Source organism: Petaurus breviceps, unplaced genomic scaffold (genome assembly GCF_028583685.1).
Source record: "Petaurus breviceps papuanus isolate PSGF00001 unplaced genomic scaffold, PetGlider_PUasm1.0 90778, whole genome shotgun sequence".
Lineage (NCBI taxonomy): Eukaryota > Metazoa > Chordata > Mammalia > Diprotodontia > Petauridae > Petaurus > Petaurus breviceps.
In genome coordinates this window covers 2,940,156-2,965,453 of record NW_027187343.1, presented here as the reverse complement: position 1 = coordinate 2,965,453, position 25,298 = coordinate 2,940,156, and the positions used below count along the sequence as shown (strand labels likewise).

Genomic DNA, 25,298 nt, shown 5'->3' with positions numbered 1-25,298 from the left:
ACACGAACAAGGACAAGAGTGACAAGGAGAGCCTCTACCCTGGCTGAATTTTCTCTCCCCAGTGCTGACAAGGGTTTCCTCAATTGAGCATAACTTTACTATGGCAATGATTGCATCTCTTCAGATCCCCTTCTGGGAGAAGCCTGACATCTGCTGTCCTATACCAGCACTTTGATCTCCTCTGAGTTTGGACTTAAAAGCCATAGTTTTTCATGCCTGTGAGAACAGACATATTGCAGGCCCTAGATGATTAGAAGGGCATTTCCATTTATAATGAATCTGGTGCCAGCCTCTTCCTCTGTCAAGTCATTTGTGACCCACTCAATGGTTAGGGGGTTAATGCATGGAATGGATCACTGGGCTGAAAATAAAAATTACTATTAAAAATGCCTCACCATGAGAATTAAGCGCAACATAATATTGTAACCACTGAGAATTCTCAACAGTAAAATAAAGCCTTATACTCCCAGCATTTTCATTAGTTTTTTCCAGTAGTGCTGGATGCAGTGTGAATTACAATGAGATAGGAAGCAATGGCTTCTCTTTTTAAAAAACATGTACTATTATGGAGGGAAGTCATTCCTTCAATTCACACTGTGATGGTTATTGGCTTGTATGGACTGGTATGTATTTTAGCACATAAAAAATACATCTTGCACATTACTGAACGTTGCATTTAGCTAGCAAAACAATAAATGCTAAACAGCTGACATGCTGAACTGGGCTGCATCGTAAATATGTTAGTTTAAGAAATACAGAAACGTATGAATCAGTTAAAGCTAGCATATGAAACATTCTTAAGTATGGAACTGGGGGCTGGAGTCAGAAGTAGTGCATTTATTAAAACAGATGCCCAAAATGGCAAATAAAGGCTTATCAAAACCCAAACAAAGGAATGAAAATCAGGCTGTTGTCTATGTGGCTATGTTGTGGAAAGGGTCAGGTTGCAGGTACACATAGCACTGCAATGTAAAATGGCATACAAGCCTGGACCTTGAGACAGAGGTCACAGAATAGAATGGGAGTTTCTCATTGCATTAATTTACTTTTCTGCTAATAGGATTCCAAGCCTACAATTTTAACCTGCATTTACTTTGGGACCACTAACAAACAAAAGATGGTAAAACTGATCATTAATAGCTAATGCATAGCTGAGTATGAATCTAAGGTAAGGGGCAAGGATCCAGCAAAGTAGGTATTAGTGAATACCACTTTCCCTTCTGCAGGAGAACAGCAACCTGTGTTATAATAACCAGGGAGGTGGGGCAGCTGAGCTGTGAAAAGAGAAAGGTAGCAAGGACTACTGCTAATCCTAACAAGGGTATCAGCCTGTCTCTGATGCTGACTACCTCTAAACAGCTTACAGAGGCAAGCCTTGCCCTTGCCTATGAACAGGTTTTCCCTAAACTGGTCTTGAATGGGGCTGTGGATGGGAGTATGTTGATGAGAGATAGGGTAGAAGAGGCAGACAGGACTTTGTTGTGACAAAGCAGCCGAGCCTGGGTTGAAAATGTTTGGTTATTGGAGTTTTCCATGACTGTTTTTATGTTACTGCTCGTTGTGAATGAGTCCTGGAAAAATTCTCATATACTATGACCTACTGTAAACACCATAAGGTCTTGGACCTTAGGCTACAAAGGGAGGATCCCAAGACAAAAGATCTCTGAAGCCTACCTCCAGGACAAAGAAATTATTCTAAGTCCTTCTAATCTCTCCATTTTACTTGTGGCAAATGTTGTAGAACCCTACAACAAAAGCCTCATTTTAATTCTTCTCTAAGTGTCCTGGACTTCATTCTTTCAAGGCCACTAAAGAAAAGTAGTTATTCCTCCCTGGTACTAAAATACTAATAATGCATTGTAACATATGGTGGATAGAGCGCTGCGCTTGGAGTCAGGAGGAACTGAGTTCAAATCTGGCCTCAGACACATACTAGCTATGTGACCCTAGGTAAGTCACTTAAGCCTGTTTGCCTCAGTTCCTCATCTATAAAATGAGATGGAGAAGGATGTGGCAAACCACTCTAGTATTTTTGCCAAGAAAACCCCAAGTGGAGTCACAAAGAGTCAGACAAAACTGAAATAACCAAAAAATATATATAATTGAGATATGTTAATAACAAATGATCAGATCTCAACTATGATCTCAAAGATTTTTCCTATATTTTATGTGTGATCTGGTGACCTTCAAGATTTTGTCATACAAGTCATTTAGGCTCTCTGGTCCTCAGTGGTCTTTTCTGCAGAATGGGGGCAGAGGGTTAGACTAGAATCAGCACTGACAAACTCAAATAGAAATGATCCCTAACAGCTGCGTGTCGACTTAGAAAACCACAAATTAACGTTATCTATGTTGTATTTTTGTTTATTTTGTTAAACATTTCCCAACTACATTTTCATCTTGTTCAGGCAGTGTATTTGACATGTTTGGACTAGATGACCTCTGAGGTCCCTTGTACTTCAAAATCAGCGATTCAATGATCCTTATCCAACATCTGTAGGGCATGAATTTTGAACTGTGTCTGCAGTGGTGATGTAGTCAATCAGTTGCCAAGTCTTATTGGCCCCCACTGCATCCTGGGCCATCTCCAGTTGTCCTGATCTATATCTGCCCACTGGACTCAGATGGTTCCAGAGGAGAAAGTGAGGCTGATGTCTTTAAACAGCCCTCCCTTACTTAAATCCAATTCCTCGCACGTCATTGCTTCACCACCCTAATGTCATGGCCCTCTGTGAGAAGGAAGAACAAAAACAAGTCCAACAAGTCTTACTGAATGCTGTACCTATAACATCTCCTCCAGATAGTCAAACACTGAGCTCAGACCTCTACTATCTTTCACTTTGACTATCATAATAGCCTTCTAAGCCGATCCCCTACTTCCATTGTACTCCCTTCCCTAAACTACCTGCCACAGCTCAATACAATCTTCCTAAGGCACAGATCTGGCCATATCACTTCCCTACTGAAATGATGATGAAGATGATGATGAAGATGAAGAGGAAGAATGTTCTGGCTGATGAAAAGGTATGGAGTAAGGAGATGGGGGATGGAGTATAATGTGTGAGGAATTATAAGAAAGCCAATTTCACTGGCTTCTAGAACACAGGAAAAGGAGCAAAGTGCAAGAAACTGGAAAAGTATAAAAGGGGGCAAGTTATAAAGAGCTTTAAAACCAAAAGAAGATTTTATATTTGACCCTGGAGAGAACAGGGAGTCAGTGAAGTTTGGGGGGGGGGGGTTGTCCTAATTTTTTTTTCATTTTATCTCTTTAATTATTAATTTATGGACTAAAACAAGCATTTCTATAACAGTATAATTAAAAAAGGTGATTGCACATGAAACTGCAAGTCTATTATATACAACTTGCTATTCCTTTTAAATATGTAATGAAGTTATGATATAATTTTTTTTCCTTTTTTTCTCCCCCTATGGCTACCAGTATACACACATATATGTATGCATATGTGTATTTATATGTATGAATACATACATATGTAAAATCATTCTATACATATTTCTATTAATAATTTTTTTTTCTGGATGTAGACAGTATCTTCCTTCATAGGTCCTTTGGAGTTAATTTGGGTATTTACAACAGTCAAATGACTTAGACACTCAAAATTGTTCTTAAAACAATATTGCTGTTACTATATACAATGTTCTCTTGCTTCTATTCATTTCATTCTTTATTTTTTCGTGCAAGTCTATCCATTTTTTTCTAAGATCATGGGGCTCATCATTTCCTATGAGTTAGAATGGGGAGTGACATTTGAGGAAGATCACTTTGGCAGCTTAGTGGAGGATGGCCTGCAGTAGGGGACCAACTTGAGATAGGGAAACCAACCAAAAGACTATTATAAAATCCAGGTGTGAGGTGACCAGGGACTGTATCAAAACGGCAGCTGCATGATTATAAAAAGAGGTGTACAGGAGAAATGTTGTAAAGATAGAAACAAGACTTGGCAAGACAGGATAGGAAGGGTGAGTGAGAATGAGGAGTTGAAGATTGCTTTTAATTATGAGCCTGGGTGACTAGAAAGATGGTGGTACCTCAATAGTAAGGAAGGCTTGGGAGAAGAATATAATGAGTCCTCTTTTGGACATATTGAGTTTGAAATATCTAACAAACATTCAGTTCAAGATGTCCAAAAGTCAGGTGGTGATGGGAGCCTGGAAGTCAAGAAAGAGGTTAGGATTGGATAAATAGATCTGAAAATCATCTTCCAAAAAAAAATGATAATTGAACCCATGGGAGCTGATGAAATGAGAAAGAGCCAGCGTAACTTTCTTTGAGATTCAGCTCAGGTGACACCTCTTCTGGGAAGTCCTTCTCATGTGCCAGTTGTCAACACTCTTTTCCTGCACCAATTACAGTACCTGGCATTTATTTATCTATGTACATACTGAGTATCCTCTGGAGAATGTCAGTTCCCAGAGGATAATTTTAATCCTGTCTTTGTATCCCTAGCATCCAGTAGAGTGCCTTATATACAGTAAACACTTATTATTTGCTTAAGTGAGTTGAATTAATTTTTTAACTTTTTGTCCACCACCCTTTCTCCTTATAACACCCATTGGCACTTACAAGAAGGCAGACTAAATTAGATGCATGGACTGTGACCATGGGACAGAAAAACATGAACCTGGACATGACTAAAATGGCTAGACAAAAAACAAAAATGTATGTATATGCATATATGTATATCGTACATTTGACTTCTGGGGAGAAAGGTAATACGCTCATTTTTTTTTTTACTATAGCCAGATTTCAAAAGAGAACAGCTGTTTATCAAAAGTTGTTTGGGATATTTATGGTGAAAATATTCGTAGAAAGCCTTATTGCCTTTTTTTCCTCTTACTCTGTAGCCTGTTTCCAAGCTCATCACTCAACTGAAACTCTCTCCAGTGGCCTTTGCTCAGTTCTCATCCAATTTGACCTCTCAGCATTTGACACTGCAGAGCATGCTCTCCTCCTAAAGCCTCTAGGCTTTTGTGGCACTGCTCTCTTTTTGCCTATCCTCCATCCTGTTCAACCTATGCTATCTATCTCTTTTGCTGGAGCATCACCTATATTATGCACCCTGCATCACCTATATTATGTACCCTAACAGTGGGTATACCTCAAGGCTCTGTTCCCTTTTTCCTCTATACTCTCTATCTGGAGACCTTGTCAGCTCTAAGTATCATCTCTAAGTAAATGACTATCTACCTATCTATCTATCTGTCTGTCTGTCTGTCTATCTAAAGTTTTAGAGGCAAATATACTGGAGTGGTTCACCATTTCTTTCTCCAGCTCATTTTACAGATGAGGAAGCTAAGGCAAACAAGATGAAATGACTTGCCCAGGGTCACACAACTAGTAAGTATGTAACTATCTGTGGCTAGATTTGAACTCAGGTGCTCCTGATTGCAGGTCCTGCACACCATCCATGGCACCACCTACTTGCCTCTTCTCCCTATTCATATAGCCCCAAATCCAATTCAAATCCTTTTCACCTCTGACCTGAGCCATTGCATCAGCCTCTTAATTGATCTCCCTTCTTCCCTTCACTCCAAATATATCCACCATACAATCCCCAAAATGATTTTTCCAAAAGTGCAGACAGTATCATCCCCCTACTCAATAAACTATACTGACTCCCTACTACCTCTAGAAAAAAAATATAAACAACTCTGATATTTAATTCTTCGCAACAATAAAAAATAAAATAAAATTCTTCACACTTTATCTCTATCCCATTTTTTTCATCTTCACTGAACATTTTTCCCTGCCCTGTACTTTACAGTTCAGCCAAAGTAGTCTTCTTTCTTGAGTGCACTTCATATCCCATCTTCCCTCTTCCATCATTATGCCTTTACATCGACTGTCCCCAATCCCTGGGATGTAATCCCTCCTCACTTCTTCCTCTTGGAAGCCTTTTTTCCCTTGAAAATAAGCTTCTTGAAGGCAGGAATTGGTTTGATTTTGTCTTTGGATTGCCAGCACCTAACATAGCACCTAACAATACTGATTGATTGATTGAAAGCAGATATAGGTTAGTTAAGTTTAGGCAAATACGGAGATGCACCAGAAAGATTGAAGAGGATAGGTCTTTGGGTCACTGGACAGATCACCCTCTCCAGTATCAGTTATAAATTAGGAACTGGTATAGGGATAATATGTAGCAAAGAGAGCTACCTATGGAAGTAAGAAAACTAGTCATTTTGAAGTAAACTACCTTTGACAGCATGGTGTGCATCACAAAAATGTAGACAAGCACAGTGACACACTGAACATGGGGCTTAGGATCTGGGAAATGAGCTCCGAGCTTCCGATGAGGAGCTGATAGCCTCACAGTCTGACGTTTCTGCTTCCTCAGGGAAGATATAGCAGAAGGAGAAGTGAGTTTTGCCAAAATGTAATCACTGTCAGTGGGACTCATTCATTCTAACTTGGGAAGACTGGCTCCTATTGTGTTGATGGGTAGATGACTGATTTCTGAGCACTGCAGTAAGACACTTCCTCCCTCTCCTTTTCAAAAATGTTTGCTTGTGTGTGCATGCATGCATGTATGAAAGGCAGCTGTGGAATAGTGGAGAGAATGCTAGACTTAGAGTGGAGAAGAACAGTTAGCTGCTTCGACTGACTGGGTGATCCTGAACCACATCTCACTTAAACCGCCCAGTGTTTCAAGCAACAATCTATTGGGAATTCTAAGAGAAAATTCTCCTAGGATGACATTTTCCTCAGGATTCCAAGCTGTACCTTCTACATGAAGCCTTCCCAATCCCTTTTGATGTTACCTCCCTCCCTCCACAAAATGGTTGTTGTTCAATAATCCTCCTGTTGTGTCTGACTCTTCATGACCCCATTTGGGGTTTTCTTGGCAAAGATACTAGAGTGGTTTGCTGCTTCCTTCTCCAGATCATTTTACAGATGAGGAAAGTGAGGCAAATAGGGTTAAGTGCTTTGCACTGGGTCACACAGATAGTAAGTATTGTGGCTGGATTTGAACTCAGGAAGACGAGTCAGGCGCTCTGTCCACTGTGCCACTTAGCTGCCTTCCACAAAGTACCTGGTGTTTATTTTATATTTATCCTATATATACTTATATGTATACATATTGTATCTACCAAAATAATATAAGCTCCTAGAGGGCAGGAACTGTTCCTTTTTTTGCCTGAAACTTAGTAAATGCTTGTTGATTAGCTGCATGATTGATAGTTAGACTCTAAGGTGAAGAGAAGGTATAGAAGGTATACCATTTGCACTGGTATAGTTTCCTCACTGGAAAATCCAGATATCAACAAAATCACATATTTGGGACAAATGACCTATTGTCTATGTGTATGTGTGCATATGCATATACACACATTTATCTGTATACATGCATGTGTATATACTCATGCATATTAAACACATGCATGTGACCATGTATGCACATTATCAAACATGTGTTGCATATGCATATATATGCACATGCATATACTGCATGTATTGTGTGACTTGCACGTAATCTACATATACACATATTGCATATGCATTTACACATGCACCTTCATCTACATTGACATAAACACCCTTAAGAACTAGAAATAAAACTATTTTTTAAATGTAACAATATATAAAGAAGTCCATCAGTAAAGTGAATTTTATTCTTGTCTGGAACTGTAAACTTCTATTATGTACAGTTTGCTTTGGGGAGGGAGTGTATATGCCATCTTCATTTTTCATTGATAGTTTGCTGTCCCCCTCACTATATACTGTCATTATTCTATCCAAACATGTGATACTCATCATTTCTGTAACATAAAACTGGCAAGATTTGTGTTCATGTTTCAAGGATGAAACCTTTTGAAGATTTGCTTAAATTCACATAGCTTATTTAATGGTTCCCCCTCTGAGTTTATAGTGTTTATTATGGCTGGTTAGGGGAGCAAGGCAGATGGGTCAAAGAAAGAAAAACAATCATTGATCTGGAGAAAGATAAATAGACACAGAGAGACAAAGACTTTTTCATAGAGGTACTCTTCCCTACCTGTCTCATATCCTTTTAGTATATTACCTCTTTAAAAAAAAAAAAACTCTTCAAGGTGTGACTTGCATTTACAAGTAAAGGTCCAACTATATTTTCCACAAGGGCTGGATGAATTTGCACTGAGGACCCAGGGCTGGAGGTACCACATTCCACCCACTGCATGAGACAAATGAACCTAGTCAGATACTACCTGCTGACGTCAGCTGGCCTACATTCAATGCCACCCAATTGATTCACCTCTTTGCACCATATGGTATAAGAAAAGCTAACAAGCCCTATGTCAACAGAAGGAAATAGAATTTTTCCACTATCTATTTGAAAACTATACCCCACACACTGTCAAGCTTTTCTTACTTCAGTTATACCTCATTATCACCAACAAGAGAAGGGAAGAAAATACTGAGCCGAAAGACTAAAAGCAAGGACCCTCCATTTCATTGGCCGGTTGTTGTCATTCTAAGTTCTTCTAACAAAAACAGAACAAAACACTGCATTACAGCTTTTCCAATTAGTGATGGTTTTATGTATTCTCTCTTATAGATTTTGTTTTGTGATTACTTTCAATTCAATAAACATTTATGAAGTGCCTACTATGTGCTGGGCATGAGGAAAGTGTTGAGTATTAAAAACTGAGTCAATCTGCACGGTGACAAGAGCTCACCTTTTTGTTTTTCCTTTGTGCTCACTGGTTTGGTGTTCCACCACCCCCACCCCCCAAAGCCCACCCACCATTCCACTACTACCCTACCACATTGGGTTCCAGGTGTTCCAGACCATGGAAACAACTGAAGTTGCTTTATCTTTGGTGCATAATTTCTCTTTTAGAGAGGTGTGAGAGGTCATGAGAATCAGAGAAAAATATCTGGTTCTCCATTTTGTTGCTCTGCTATGTGCTTTAAAAAAAAATACAGGCTACCCTGTAAATGATTATTAAATGCCCACTTCCATGAAATATCCACTTTTTTAGGGGCAGAGAAGGCTAATTTTGTCTTACACTTTTAAAAAAGAAACATTTTATTGATGCTTTTTTTGCATGGATGCAACTTCCCCAAAGATTCTGTCAGGCCCTCCAAAATGGTGAGAGGAAAGGGAAGAAAGGAAAGGGAAAGAAACATGTATTTGTTATATACCTACAATGTATCTGGTACTCTGCTAAGCACTTTACAAACATCATCAAAAGAATCCTTATTTATGACAAAGAAATATTGTTAAGCAAAACAGAGAAGTAATTGGGCATGTCAGATAAATTATGTCTCATGCTACACTGACAATCCATTCCCTCCCTGCCAAGAGGAAGATGGTATGTTATAGTACAGTAGTATTGCTCTGATGTCAAAACCAGTCATTATATTAGTCAGAGTTTTGATGTATTTCAATATTGTTTTCATTTACATAATATTGATCATTGTGTAAATCATCTTGATTCTGTTTACTTTGCTCTATACCCATTCATATCAGTCTTATTTTGGCAGCTGGGTGAAGGACAGATTAAAGAGGGGAGAGACTACAGGTAGAAAATCCAGTTAGGAAGCTATTCCAATAGCCCAGATTAGAGGTTACCTCAAAAGAGTGAATAAAATGTGAGAAATACTTCGAAGGCAGTCAAGAAGATGTGATACCTGATTGAATATAAGAGATACGGGAGACAGAAGAGCGAAAACTGACTCTGAAATTCTGAGCTTGAATGACTAAGAGAATAAAATGGGGATATTGGGAAAGAATGGGCAGGCTTTGGAGGTGAAGATGAGTTCAATTTTGGACACGCTGAGTTTGAATTGGGGGGGGGGGCTGTCCAGGGGATGATGGTCAACATACTTATAGAGATACTGGACTGGAGCTCAGCAAGAGATCAAAGTTAGAGATAGAAAGGTGGGATTCATTTGCATAAAAGTAGTAACTGGGGGAACATAGAATGATAGAGGTGGAAAGGACATTTGAGGTCATCTGGACCAACTCTCTTATTTTACATACGAAAAACTTTAGACTGAACAATGAAGCACCTTCCAAGATCACACAGCTAAAACCCAATCCTCTATGGAAGCCTGTTCTGATCCCTATTAATTGTGCAGCTTTCCCTCTGGTGATTATTTCTGCTTTAGCTTGTTTATAAGTATCTGTTTGCATGCTGTCTTACTTTTAATACTGTGAGTTCCTTGAGAACAGTGACTGTCTTTTACCTTCCTTGGTACCCCCAGTGCTTAACACAGTGAGTAGCCCATAATAGATACTTAATAGAGGTGTATTGACTAGTGACATGAGTGGCAGAGCAAGGTCTCAAACCCAGTGGGCTTTTTGACTGTTTCCAGTCCAACATTCTATTCCCTTCATTGCAATGCCTCATCCCCATTAGAGGACAAAACTGCCAAGAGAAAGAATGTTAAGATGCACAAGCATCAACTGTTTCTCAAGTTTTCTTAAAGCTTATTTCTTTTCAGCCTCCCAAAGTAATGACTCCCACTTGTAAACTAAGTGTTGCATAAAGGAGAAAGCCTTTTTTATTTCTTCCCACTGCACAGGGTGGCTTGGTGCTATGTCCTCAAGCCCTAAAAAGAACATTCACTAGACTTGGTTCACTTTACACAAGATCTAGCACAAGTCAGATTTAGGTTCATGCTCCAAAAGGTCATAGATTCCCAAGCTTATGGAAATTATGAATACTCACTTCATAGCTACTTTTTACTAGATTTCCATTAACTCACAAGTAAGAAAATGTATACAGCTTGGTGGTGCAGTACGGATAGAGTGCCAGGCCTGGAGTATGGAACACTCATCTTTCTGAGTTCAAATACAGCCTCAGACACTTACTAGCTGGGTGACCCTGGTTGAGTGTAATGGCAATAGGTATTTGAAGATCTTCCCTGCCCCTCAATAAGCCTAAGGGAATTTGAAGACCTTCCCTACTTTGAAGATTTTCCCTGCCCTCTAATAGGCTGAACGTAATCACATAGAGTCTGTGGTGGGAGGAGTTTGCTGAAGAGTGGAGCAGAGCGCACAAGAAGCTAGGAGTCAGAGCAGTTAGAGATGGAGGGAGGAGAGGACTCACTAAAGGGAGACAGTTAAGCTTGGGAGTAAATATTGATTTGTGGGAAGGCTAAAGGATAGTATGGCTCTCTGTATTGTCATGGCTTATTAACTTCTATGTTGCTATGATGGATTTGACTTTCTGGTTTGGGGATTTGGTTTTCTGGTGTCTGAATAAATGTTTTGTTTCTGTCTTATATATGGAGAGTCTGTTATATTTTGTGATTGAGCACTATGCCAGCATATTTACAGTCACCATAGGCACTGTGAATATTGCATTGGTGCTAAAGCAAGTCACCTAAACCTATTTGCTTTAGTTTTCTCACCTGTAGAATGAGCTGAAGAAGAAAATGGTAAAACCACTCAGTATCTTAGCCAAGAAAGCCTCCAATGGGGTCACAAAGAGCTGGACACTGGCTGAAAAACTACTGAACAAGTATAACAAAAATGTAACCATTTCAGTGAGTAAGCACTTATCAAGCACCTATTTTGTGCCAGGCATTGTATTAAACACTGAAGATACCAAGAATGACCCAAAAAAAGTCCTTGTTCTCAAGTAATTTACAATCTAATGGGGAGAAAACATGCAAATAACTATGAACAAAAAAGCTATACACAAGATAAATTGGAGATAACCAACAGTAATGATAATAAAATTAGCTGATATTTATAAAGCCCTTGAATGTTTGCAAAGTTCTTGACATAATCATCTCATTTGAGCTTTACTACCACCTCATAAGACAGACTCTAATGGTATGATTATACCCATTTTTACAGACATAGAAATTGGTATTCAGAGAGAGTAAATGGGTGGATAATAAGTTTTGGTGGCAGGATCTTAATCTAAATATTTTCTGACCCTAAGTCTAACATTCCTCCCACAACATCACACTACATTCCCATTAGTTTCCAGTTAGACTCAACAGCTGCTTATCTTTTTAGGCAGAGAACGATGGACAATGTTTAATTCAATTAAGTTTCTGAATTATTTAGTAGGCACTTACAAGGCACAGTGATATATGCAAGGAAGACACAAAGATAAATAAGGGGTGATCATTGCATTCAAGCTGCTTCATGGCCAGTAAAGCAGACAAGAGAGATACTCAAAATATAGACTTATAAATTGAAATATGGTATGTATAGAAGTAAGATATAACCTCTTCTAGAAGTTCAAAAAAGGGTTATCAAATCAGAGTTTAGATCAGGAGATACTTCATGGAAGAAGGAGTACTTGAGTTGACCTTCAAAGATGAGTAGGAATGCAACAGGAAAAAATTTGGAGCTACACTCCTTTGGACTGGGATACATCACCCCCCCACCCCCACCCCCACCCCAAAGCCTCATCAGCAAAAAACTCATCATTTTTTGAGATTACATCAGCCTCAATATTCACATCTCATCAGTATCTTCAGCATTCTCTACCTCTCTGACTGGAGGAAGTGTTGGGGGAAAGAGCACTCCTCCCAAACACCCATTTTAAAAAGGCTTCTACCACAGCCATCTCTTTCATTTCCTACTTGGCTACCTTCCTTTGGACTAGATTCCATCATATTCATACCAAGTACCTTTCCTATCCCCCCTCCTTTTCAGCTTCCTTCTGTGCTTTTGTCTTCTCATATTAGACTATAAGCTTCTTTTTTTTTTTTTTAAAGCAATCGGGGTTAAGTAACTTGCTCAAGGTTACATGGCCAGTTATTTCTGGATGTGGTGCTGAGGGTCTGAGCCCGGGATTCGATCTCCAGGCCATCCTGACACTGGAGCCAGTGCTCTTACTCACTGAGCCACCTGGCTGCCCCTACGCAATTGGGGTTAAGTAACTTGCTCAAGCTTACACGGCCAGGTGTTTCTGGGTGGGTGCTAAGTGTCTGAGCCCAGATTCGATCTCCAGGTCATCCCAACACTGGAGCTGGTGCTCTTACTCGCTGTGCTACCTGCCTGTCCCTTAGACTATAAGCTTCTTGAGGTGAGGGACTATCTCTTTTTCATATTTGTATTCCCAGTGCTTAGCAAAGTGACTGATATATAGTAGGTGTTTAATAAATGTTTATTGATTAATGGACTAGGTAAATGGAAGCACTGTTTAAGCAGGGAGGTGGCACAGTTAGAGAGAATATAACCCTGGCATGGTAGGCAGGTGTGTTTTACTAGTATCTTCATGATAATGTCAGGGAAGGTATGAATAGAGTTAGAGGCAGAATGTAGTGGAAAGAAAGCTGTGCTTAGAGTCATATGACCTGAGTTTGAATCCTGGCCCTGCCACTTGCTATCTGTGTGACCTTTCAAAAAAAAAAAGCTCTATGCCTTATTTTCCCTATCTGAATGGGTTAAATTAGATGACCACTAAGGTACCTTCCAACCTTATATTTGTGATCCTATGATCTTCATTATTGGAAGGTACATACATATCAATGAGATCACACCTCTAACTTGGGCATTAATCTGTAAATTCTGTAACCATAGGAACCTTACCTTACTTGTTTTTACATATCTGATGGCATCTAACACAAAGCCTAGCATATAATGTGTTTTGAATGCTGTTGAACTAAAGGAAAAAACAGAAGAGAAAAATCTTACTCTTCCCAACCCTCCCACACAGAAGACATCACAAAGCACTTTTCTCTCATGTTAAAGGGTTTTCTAAAGGGCCGCTATAAAAGGGAATTAATTAGGAATGGACAGCAAATCTTCATCTTCCCCCACCTCACCCCAGTCTGAATTCCTAAGAGCAGCCTATGCATGGCTTCAGACAATAACCTCCAGGCAAAGAACAAAGGAGACCATGAGTGCCATCAGACATCTACCACTGACCAGCACTAGTCCCCATTCTCTTAAAATAATAAAAAATTCATGAACACTTGCCCTGAAGTCATTCATCACTTTCAGGAAGGATTCCATTTTCAGGTCTGTCTTCTTGGGACTTTTCCCTATTTATTTGAGTTTCTAGTGCTAAGACTCTTTAATAGAGAATTTGCTGAAGATAATGAGCTGTGGGCCAGCTGCTACATGTCAGTCTGAAACAATCTTAACTTTCTGGAATGTTTCTCTCTCCCCACCCCCTTCATTTTGGATGACACTCCACTATAAATTAGATTTATAGTATGGAAAACATCGACGGAGAGCAAGCACATGCTGGACTGCAACCACTTACTTTATTTTTGTATTTTAAGCTATTTGATAGTCAGCGACATTCATTTTGAAACAGGATCCCTGAAATGTCCCACAATTCTGTTTGACAGTGAAAGGTATAATGAAAAAGATAAAGGCAGTTGATCACGGCATACTAAAAAATATATGCACAAGAGATTATGTGTGTATATCAAGAATCTTGTTGCTTGGTATTTTCTAATGCTATTAAAAAAAAAAGACAGGAAACATTTTTAGCACTACATTTCACTGCATCTTTGTCCACTGCATTTTCTGTTGCCTATTAAAATTTTAACATGTTTTCTTATATGGCATCATTATTGCCAACTTTCCCTGGAAAAAAGTGTTTTGGATTTTATATTAGTCTATTTCCTATGGATGAAATCTTAACATGATTCATGAAACATTTTAAATACCTAAAACAAAAATGAGATTGTTTGCAATGCTCTTCAAAATGTTGAGGTGGGTTCCCCCACCCACCCAGGCTCTGTATTTCTTCTATTAAACGAGGCAATACATTAGACCATTGTGCAGAAGTATGCCTTTCAGGCATCATTAATGTTTTAAATTTTCATAAATCCTGCCTTGATTAAATAGGCCTTGAATGTGGACATTACTAAAAACGATCTAAGTGGGATAAAGTAAGCCATTAATATTAACTTTTTCCTCCAAATTCATCTTCAAACAGAATAAAGTTTAAAAATAAGTAAAAGAAAAAATATCAGGGAACAAAACAAAGTAAGTGCACTTCATGCAGTGTTTCGAAATGAGTGGACATTTTTATAATAGTCACTCACCTACTTAATATGCACTTAATTCATGTGGAAGGCAGGCAGAATATATCAAGAAAGAGGATTTGAAATAAAAATGAGGCATGGAAGAACTCAAATTAAAGTGCCTCATTAAATTAACACATGCACTTATCTGAGGAATGATGGTTTCAGGTTTCAGTTACACATTTTTCTTGAGAAGTGTTCACTTTCCTCCTAACCCTACTGGGTTTCTACGTTGCTTCAGGTTAAATACCCATTTCCTTCCCTCATCCTTCATTCTATACCAAGGTCCTGGACCACCAGCCTATTGAAGGCTCCTCATTTTGACATTTCAAAAGTGATTGATTCTTTTGTGTGAGCCAATTCCCAGGAATGCCTCCAATTTTGTGAAAAGTTATAGTCACCTCATTTTATTTTTTTAAACACTCCCCCATGGGCATCTCCAATAATAACGTGATGATAAATATCATGTCAGGCCAAGGTCCCAGTTAATGACTTCTCAGCCACTGTCATCCTAAAAGCTGCTGTGCCAAGCAGACAGACATATTCTCTGAAAGCCATGCCACGTCTAAACTTTGGGGAGATAAATACAGAACGCAAGAGTAAAAGAGTAAGAGAAAGAGAGGGAGAGAGTGACAGATCCCCATAAAACACAGGCCACTTCACCTGAACTATGAACCTCCAGGTACTGAGTGACTGATGACCTCAAAAACACAGCCCTGTAAGTCACCACTATAATTGCATATGCCGGAGAGTGGAAGAAAGGGAACTTGAGAGGGAGCAGAGGGAAAGTCTACAGTACCCTCTCTCATTTGTACCCACCTCAGTTTCTAAGACAACAAAAACAGCACCATAAAAAATGCTGATCATTTGTCAGCAACAGCTGAACAAAGTAAGAAGGTGGCCATAGCCTATGCTTGCTAAAAGCCATCAAATCACAGAATGTCAGACAGAGAAGAGAACGGGAAGGTCATTCAGTTCAGTCTTGTCATTTTATCAGTGAGGAAGTTGGTCCTCAAATGGAAGTCAACATTACAATATGGATCCATAGTTTTGTCTTCTCTCTCTCTTACTTAAAGCCTTCCCCTGCTGCTCCTTCTCCATGAGATATACCTACTTCCATCACCCTGTCCCTTGAAACTCTGTCCACACTCCTCAGTGATCTGCTTTTCTAGACACTGTCCTCTTCCACCCCAAGATAGATAAATAGCCCAGATGTCCAAGCACAGGCTCTCAGATGGTGAGGCTATTTATATCCATAATGAAGCCAGGTCAGAAGGCCCCTGATAAGTCTAAAAGATGGCATTCACTTTTGGTTTTAAGAGTTCAAATGGAAAAAGTGTCTTCCAGCTTCAACAGCAGGCATTAGCTCTCATGGTAAAATAATAATAAATAAACAGGAGGCCCTTTGAGAATAATATGAGAGTACATCCAAGGAGAAATCAAGCTCTGTACTTCTTAGAATACATACCTAATAACAAAAATACCAAGCCATTCCAGTCTCAAAGCACTATTACTAAAAAGCTGTGTACAAATCAATTTTTTTTTTTTAAATCAAACAAGACTTTTCTCAAACATTAAAAGGAATGCTGTGGTGGATCCTTGTCTATGGCAAACAAATACCTCCCTGGTTTAACTGTTCTATAAGTTAGGGATCTTATGTAATTAGGTTTTCTTTGAAGCAGGATATACCAGTTTGATAAAGTGACAACATAATCTGTTTTGTGAACAGTCTACTTAATCTACCCACAGTAAGCAGAGAAAAAAAATGTCCATTTTTCTTTCTTATAGCCCTCTAGTCAAGCCTGGAGTTTGTTATTGGTGATAGATACATTTACCCCAGGGAAGCAGGTTTCCTACCCAGCCTGCCGGCTTCTAGGTCACAGAGAGTTCCAATCACTATCTGAGCATGTAAAGAAAATCCATGTCAATCAAAAGCTGATGAAGCCTGGACTGTATCTGGAAAAAAATAAATTAGAGAGCAGACTTCTGTGGCTGAATCACAATGCTTCCCTTACCAACTACTAAGCAAATGAGAGGAAGAGGTCAAAGACAGATTTATCCATGACAAAGATTCTAGGTGATGTGCCTTCCCATTAAAGGGAAGAGGGCTGGTGCCTGCCATTTATTCTACCAACTGAGCAGAATAGAAAAGAAATGCATTTCAATATGCAAGTAACAAATAGCTAAATAATTAGGTAGAGGGGAGGGGGAGGGGTACAATTTAATAACCTAAGGGCTTTAGGACCTTCACCTTCTTTGAGACCAAGTCACCACCTGTGCCCAATAAGAATTACGGAGCAGTTTAACATTCTCATTAAAGGCAGAGCATCAGTACTGATGAGATAGGCTGCCCCAAGAGAGAAAAGGAGTCCAATACACAGGAATTAATTTTCCTAGAATTAAAAAAAAAAAACACTATAGATAAAAATTTATGCTTGAATTTTGATCATTTCTGAATGTAATCAATCACACAACTGACACTTCCTCATATGGAGTAGCACACGATGGTAGGTAAGAAGATAGAGACCATGTGAGAATGACATGAAAACATTCTCTAGTTCCCCCAAGTTATTACAGACAAATTGGCATGATGGAGCCTCATCATTTAAAGCTTTGTCCACATCTCTTTGAATTATCTTTTTTCTTCTTTTTTGGTTAGTCTAACATACTTAAGAGAAGGATGGAAATTAACATCCACAATAAACTTTTTCATATCTGTGCTGTAAGTGAAACAGCTGCCAATTACGGTATTTTGTTTTATATGTTATTTGATTTGGTCCTCACAAGACCCCAGAAGGTAGCTCCTTATTCACAGGTAAGGAAACTTCAGGTCCCAGAGTTTATGAGTTGGCCAAGATTATACCAGAACCAGGAAGTGATAGAACTGGGATTTGAACTCAAATCTTCAAACTCTCTATTCAGTATTCTGTCTGGTACAATATGGTGCCTCCCACATGACTCTCCCACATGACTGAACTAATAACTACCCATAAAAAAAGGACATACACCTCCTTCCACACTCTGTAAGGACAACCCTACAAAAGCTTCCTAATCCCATTTTGAAAATACCAAAGTAATTACTATCAAGGTACAGGAAAAATTTTGGAACTTACAAGACTGGAAAAGAAAACTCGTGAGGAAGTTTCTAATTTTTTTAAGGCTTGCATTTCTTTTCCTGACTGGAACTAATAATCAAATACAGTTTTCTCCCTATAATCTGTATATTTGAAACTCATTATATTTATAACATGTGAGTAAATGATAAATGGAGAGAACACCAGACCTGGAAAGGAAGACTTGAGTTCAAATCCAGCCTCAGACACTTACTAGCTACACAAGCCTGGGCAAGTCACTTTACTCTGTTTGCCTCAGTTTCCTCATCTGTAAAATGAGCTGGAGGAAGAAATAGCAAACTACTCCAGTATCTTTGGCAAGAAAACTCCATTTGGGGTAAGGAAGAGTCAGATGTGACTGAAATGACTGAACAACAATAATAAATGATAAATGTGTATATCCATCACTCATCTGGAAACTTATGGGTTGAGGTATTCCATATAAGTTATGTCTTTGAGCCATGGGTTACATTGAAATTTAATTTTAAAATTCTTTAGACATTTTAATCACTTTTTTATGTTTCTAAGATTTTTAAGAGAGCACAATATGGTACAATGACTGACAGACTTGAAGTCAAAAGACTTGGGCTCTAGCTCCAGCTTTACCACAAAGTATCTATGTGATTTTTACATAAATTTCTTTTTTTTTCTTTGCACATTTATTCATTCATTCATTCATTCATTTATCTGTTCACTTATTTACTTACTCATTCATTTATTTATTGTCTTTATTGATTTGTTTGTTTACTTTTAGTTTACAAGATTCAGTTCCACAATTCCTTGAGTTTCAAATTTTCTCTCCCTCCCTCTCCTCCCTCCCCCATGACAGCATACAATCAAGTATAGTATCTGAAAATACTTTCACATTAGACATTAGTCAGATTATAAAGAAGAATTGTATCAGATGGAATGAGCAATGGGAAAGAGGAAAAAAAAAAACAAAACAAGAAAAAGAAAAAGATCAGGTATTTTGCTTTCCATCTGGATTCAAATTCAGTTCTTTCTAGTTCTTTCTCTGGACACAGACATCTCTCTCCATCATGAGTCTTTTGGGGTTGACTTATAAACCCTGCATTGCTCAGAAGAGCCCAGTCTATCAAAGCTGTTCATCAAACATATGTTGTGTCTGTAATTGTGTACAAATTTCTTCTGGTTCTACTCTTCTCACTCAGCATCAGTTCGTGTAAGCCTCTCCAGATAAATATGAAGTCCATCTGCTCCTTGTTTCTTATAGCACAATAGTATTCCATTATATTTATATACCACAACTTGTTTAGCCATTCCCCAATTGATGGGCACCCTCTTAATTTCCAATTCTCACAAAAAGAGCTGTTATAAATATTTTTGTACATATGGGTCTTCCTCCCACTTCTATGATTTCTTTGGGATACAACACTAGAAGTGGTTTTGCTGGATCAAAGAGTATGGAATTATTTATAGCCCTTGGGGCACAATTCCAGATTGATCTCCAGAATGGTTGGATCAGTTTACAACTCCAAAAGCAATGCATTAGTGTTCCAATTTTTCCACATCCTCTCCAGCATTTGTCATTTTCCTGTTTTGTCATCTTAGCCAATCTGACTGGTGAAATGTGGTACCTCAGAGTTGTTTTGATTTGCATTTCTCTAATCGATAGTGATTTGGAGCATTTTTTCATATGCTTATAGATATCTTTAATTTCTTCCTCTGAAAACTGCCTGTTCATATCCTTTGACCATTTATCAATTGGGGAAGGACTTGTATTCTTATAGATTTGACTCAATTCTCTGTATATTTTAGAGATGAATCCTTTATCAGAGATATAGGTTGTAAAAATTCTTTCCCAAATTCCCACTTCCCTCTTAATCTTGGTTACATTGACTTTGTTTTACAGAAGCTTTTCAATTTAATGTAATCAAAATTTTCCATTTTGCATTTTATAATGCTCTCTAATTCTTGTTTGGTCATAAAGTCTTCCCCTCTCCACAAATCTGACAGGTAAACTATTCCTTGCTTTTCAAGATTGCTTAAAGTATCAGACTTTATACCTAGATTATGCACCCATTTAGACTTGATTTTTGTATATGCTGTTAGATAATGGTCTATGCCCAGTTTCTGCCATACTATATTCCAGTTTTCCCAGCAGTTTTTGTCAAATAGTGAGTTCTTATCCAAAAAACTGGGGTCTGCATAAATTTCTTAACCTCTCTGAGCCTCAATTTCCACATTTGTAAATGGAAACCTTACCACCTACCACACCAGCCTCACAAAATTTCCATGAGTATCAAATGAAATCAGGTATGTGAAAGAGCCTTGAAAACTCTTATGTCATGAAAAGGATGGTGGTGTTATCATTAAAACTGCTGTACACTTCCCTACCTTCTTAAGCAGACAATATACTTAAATGCCTCAAGAAATATGAGTAGTCCATCCATTGATATAGATCATAGCTCCTTTATGACTCAGCAGTTGGTTTCTGAGAGTTGCTGTGGCTGAAAACATTTATCATACTTTGTCTAACCTAGGAGGGAACTTCTCTGAACTTTAGCTAGGCCAGTTTCCATGAGAGACATATTTATATGTGTGTTCTACCCCCCAACATACATAGCCTAGGTGTAGCTTTCAGACTTGGTAAATGAGATATCAGAGTAGGCTTTTAGTTTAAAAAAAAAAAAGAGTGCACTGAACAGATAGATCATGGGTGGAAGAGATTAGAGGAAGGAAGACTAATTAAGAGGTTATCCCTCAATGAATATTTATTAAGCATTTACTATGCACCATGTATTGGGGACACAAAATAAGGCAACATCCTTAGCTACCCTGCTTTTTTTAGGGGGTAGAGAGAATCTGTTAAAATGACTTCATACATACGTGTGATTATGTTGGAGAGTGATCACGCAGCTTCTCAACTTTTTCTTCTTCCTGCTTCATTCAATGGTGAGAGGACACAAGAAAGTTGAAGGGGATTTTCTATCTGATCAAAAACACTAGGAAGATTGTTCTTTCCTTTATCTCTACAAGCCAAAGAGGAATGAATGGCCTGTGAGTATGATGAAGAGGAAATTCTAGACTCAGTCTCAGACACCTACACTCTCAGAATCACATGGAAACTGGGGCAGACTGAGAGAACAGCACAGATCAGCTCTTTCAAGGACATACCATATGCACCATATGGTCCTTGAGTGGAATAGCTATCAACAAGTAGGGGGAATCAGGGCAACATTTAAATTTCTCTCTCCCCTTTCTCTCATTGAATTTGTATAAGTTACATGCCAATATGATGTGATTCTGTTGTCATACCTGCCTTTAAGGAACATATAATCTAGTAGGAGAATAAGACATACATATGAATAATAATAGAAGATAAAATGTGATAAGTGCAAAGAAATATCCAGTTACCACCCCAGTTCCTAATCACAGGGTCATCCTTGACTATTACCTCTCCCTTACCCATTCCATATCTAATCAGCTGCCAAGGCCTATCAATTTTACTTCCAAAATAGCTTACAAATCTATTCACTTTTCTCAACTCACACAGCCATCAACCCAGATCAGGCCCACATTACCTAGACCACTATAAAAGCCCTGGTCTTCTGTTTTGGGGTCTCTCTCCTCTCCAATAGAACCTTCACACAGATCTAACCATCTTCCTTCTCTACTTGATTACCTTTAGAAGTTCCCAACTAGGTGGTGTAAGGGTTATGGGATTTAAAGATCTCCCATGCCCCATGGACGTGCTGACATAGCAGAGCAAGAAAAGAGAAAAAAAAAAGCCGAGCTAACGGTCCTGCGGTTGGCAGTTGGTGGCAGTTGCCTTTTTTTTTTTTTTTGAGTTAGGACCTGCTGAGCACTGCCAGCAGCCGGAGCTGCTGGGAGCAGGACTTTCTGTTAAGGACTGCCAGGGGCCGGAGCTGCTGGGAGCGCTCTTCCAGGACGCTGGGTGGTTGCTGTGAGTGGGGAGAGGAGGACCTTTGCCTGAGGTAGCCTGTTCTGTTTTAAAGGCTTGAAAATGTGGGTGCTTTCTACTTTATCTACCTGTGCCAATGTCATAACTACTCTGATGGCTTTCACTTTCTGGTTTTGGGACTCAGTCTTTTGGTATCTTAATAAATTTTCTAGTTTATTTCCCCAAATGGCCAACCTGACGTATTTTGTGATGGATAATTATATCAGCATATTTGTAATCTCTATAGGCATTGTGAATATGGCATTGCTGATACATTTGGCGACCAGGATGGGATCACAAAATGTCAGGCCTCTATTTGGAAGCAGTGGGGCTTTAGAGGGAGAAATGGCTATTCCAGGATGGGAGGATTTGCCTTATTCCTCTCTAGCCAGAGAATGGGCTAAAAGCACAGGGCCCTGTGAAAACTGGGAACCAAGGCTAAAAGAGGGAGAACCTGGAGATTTGGAAAGATGTTTGAAAGCAATACCCATAGAACCAGGCAAAGAACTGGCAGGAGTGTGCAGGAGAGGCTGGGTGCTGCTAACAAGTTATCGCCTTATGTGTAAAAGTAGGGATAAGCTGCTGAAGGAAAGAGCTAGGATGACTAGGGAGTCAGCTGGTTTGCCTGAGGATTTTTCTGTGTCACAGTACTCAGAAGAGCAAACTGGAGGGACTCATGTGGTCCAGGAGCAAGCTACTGTTCATGTAGCTAAAAGGAAGCAAAAAACTAGCAGAAGGAATGTGCATGCAGCTTTTGTACAGGCTGGGCAGAGTTGCCCTGACAGCTTCCAGGAGAATGTGTGTGAGGAGAATGGAACAAGGTTATATGAGGAGTCTCCTAATGTAGAAGCTCTCCCCATACGAAGAAGAAGGCAGGAGAACCACCGAGGCAAAACAGAGTCCAGGGAGATAATTGAGGATTTCACTCAACAGGAGATCACTGATATATTGATTAGATTTACCCAAAGAATGGGGGAGTCTTTAGTGTCTTGGATAGTAAGAATCACTGATGAAGGTGCCGGAGGAATAACACTGGACAATGAGGACTGTTTAAAATTCATAAGTATCAGTCAGAATCCTTTTGTACACCAGGCTTTTAGGGATCACTATATGCAAGGAGGAAATAACAAAACGAGTCTTCTAGCTTTAGCTGCAGAAGGTTGCAAAAAGCAATATCCAACTGAATCTATGTGGCCTAGGGGAGACAGACCCTGGTACTCACTTAGAGACTGTATGAGAAAACTAAAGGAGGAGGTAATGAAAACTGCTATCCTGATTGGAGATGCAAATGCATATTATGATACCCCCCTAGGAGTTCCTCATAGAAATATCATAGTGAAGACGGCTCCTCCTGCATATAAGCACCTAATTCTGACTCTTTTAATTGGAGAAATAGGGCACCCTCTTTCGGAGGTGCTGGATAAGATTTCACAATTAAGCGATTTAGGGGAATGGGAAAAAGACAAATTGCCTCGAGAGAGAAGAGTAAACAGCCAGAGGATTCAGAGACAAAATAGACCCACAAGAAGGGAACTGTTTACTGCTCTATTAAGAGCTGGGGTGGACTTTAGAAGAATAGATGGTATTCCAACTGAAGAGCTGCATAAGCTGTACCAAGAAAAGGTACTTAGCATTAGAATGAACAGGGAAGCAGGAACCACCCCTGCAGGTATTTCTGGATCTGAATCTTTGTATCCAAGTTTGCCCCACCTTCAGGGGGAATAGGAGATAGGCCAAGCCCCAGCCCAGATAAAAGAAATATGCAGAAGAGATTGCAGACCCCATATTGGTTTAACAATATATTGGAAGAATGGATCAACTACTGTGACTAGGGCACTGATTGATACTGGGGCTGAGGCCACACTTATCTATGGAAACCCTGATAAGTTTAAACATGGAACTCCTATTACCATCACAGGTCTAGGAGGCGCTGAAATATCAGCCAGACAGGTTAAAATAACAATGAAAATTGGGCAGTTACCTAAGAAGGAATATACTGTGGTTGTTGTACCCATTCCTGAATACATCATTGGAATAGATGTATTGAGAGGCATGACTCTGAATTTACCTGAAGGAAGATACCAATTTGCTGTGAGGAAGATAGGAATTAATACAGTTTTAGTAGGAAAACTAAAAATAGACCCAATCACTTTACCTGAACCTTCTGAAGTAATTACTTTAAAACAGTATCGTGTGCCAGGTGGGCAAGATGAAATTGCCACTACTATAAAGGAATATGTTGAAGCAGGAGTGTTAGTCCCTACAACCACAAGATGGAATAATCCTGTCTGGCCAGTAAGAAAATCAGATGGGACGTGGAGAATGACTGTGGATTATAGACAGTTGAATAAGGTGACTCCTTCTTTGTATGCTGCTGTTCCAGATACCATCACCTTAATAGAAAGGATCCAGAAATATGATGGGACTTGGTATGCAGTTATTGACTTGGCAAATGCCTTCTTCACCATCCCAATAGACTCTAAACAATGGGACCACTTCGCTTTCACTTGGCAGGGTAGACAATATACTTTCACTTGCTTGCCACAAGGGTACATACATAGCCCCACTATCTGTCACAGGAACTGAAGGATTTGGTTCTACTGATAGAATAAAATCAGGAGCTAAAGTATGGGTAAAACGGAAGCCAGATGATGTTCCAAAGGCTGCAGAGATTATAGCATATGGGAAGGATAACACTGTAACTATTGTTTATTCTGGAGAAGATGATTACAAAATTGTACTCTTAAATCATTTATTCTACCGTGAGTGAGGCTACAATAGTCTGGTTATTGTTCTTGATTTTTTGTTTGTTCACCTTGTTTGTTAGATTTGTTTACACAGGCTTGGTACCCTCCATCTGTAGATGCCTGATAGCTTAAGCTGGATGTCACCCCCTGTCTGCAACTGTGATGTGTCACCCTTGGACCTGGCATCAAGCATATTAAGAACTGACCTCTCAAATGGGACCCCTAAGGACAGGGACAGCTCTACATCCGATTTCAGCAGCAAGTAGCCATAGAAGAAGAGATCTTCACCCCTTACCATAAGATTTTGGGGCCCCATTTGTTCAGGGTGGGGGGAATGATGGGGAGCTTGTGCTCAAGCCCCACCCTAAAATATGTTTTTTTGTGTTTATTGTGTGCTATTCTTGTTATATTGTTGTGAAATTTTGTTGACACCAGTTATTCCTACTGTATTTTTGCCAAGTAAGGGACATGAAAGATCTTGGGGCCGAATGTAAGGGTTATGGGATTTAAAGATCTCCCATGCCCCATGGACGTGCTGACATAGCAGAGCAAGA

The 25,298-nt window shown here is 39.2% G+C and overlaps 1 protein-coding gene across 3 annotated transcripts in view; it reads right to left on the bottom strand.

Annotated features, from left to right (window-relative positions):
* SMYD3 (SET and MYND domain containing 3) overlaps nt 1–25,298 on the bottom strand; it is a 1,085,127-nt gene that overhangs the window by 706,201 nt on the left and 353,628 nt on the right. Inside the window, exon 1 of one of the 3 annotated variants that reach the window (XM_069069140.1) lies at nt 13,899–14,069. The exons of the other annotated variants lie outside the window; for them this stretch is intronic. Within the exon in view, the coding sequence (XP_068925241.1) occupies nt 13,899–13,934 (36 nt within the window). The 5' untranslated portion in view covers nt 13,935–14,069. Of the gene's footprint in view, nt 1–13,898; nt 14,070–25,298 lie in introns of those variants that run through there. 3 annotated transcript variants of the gene reach the window in all.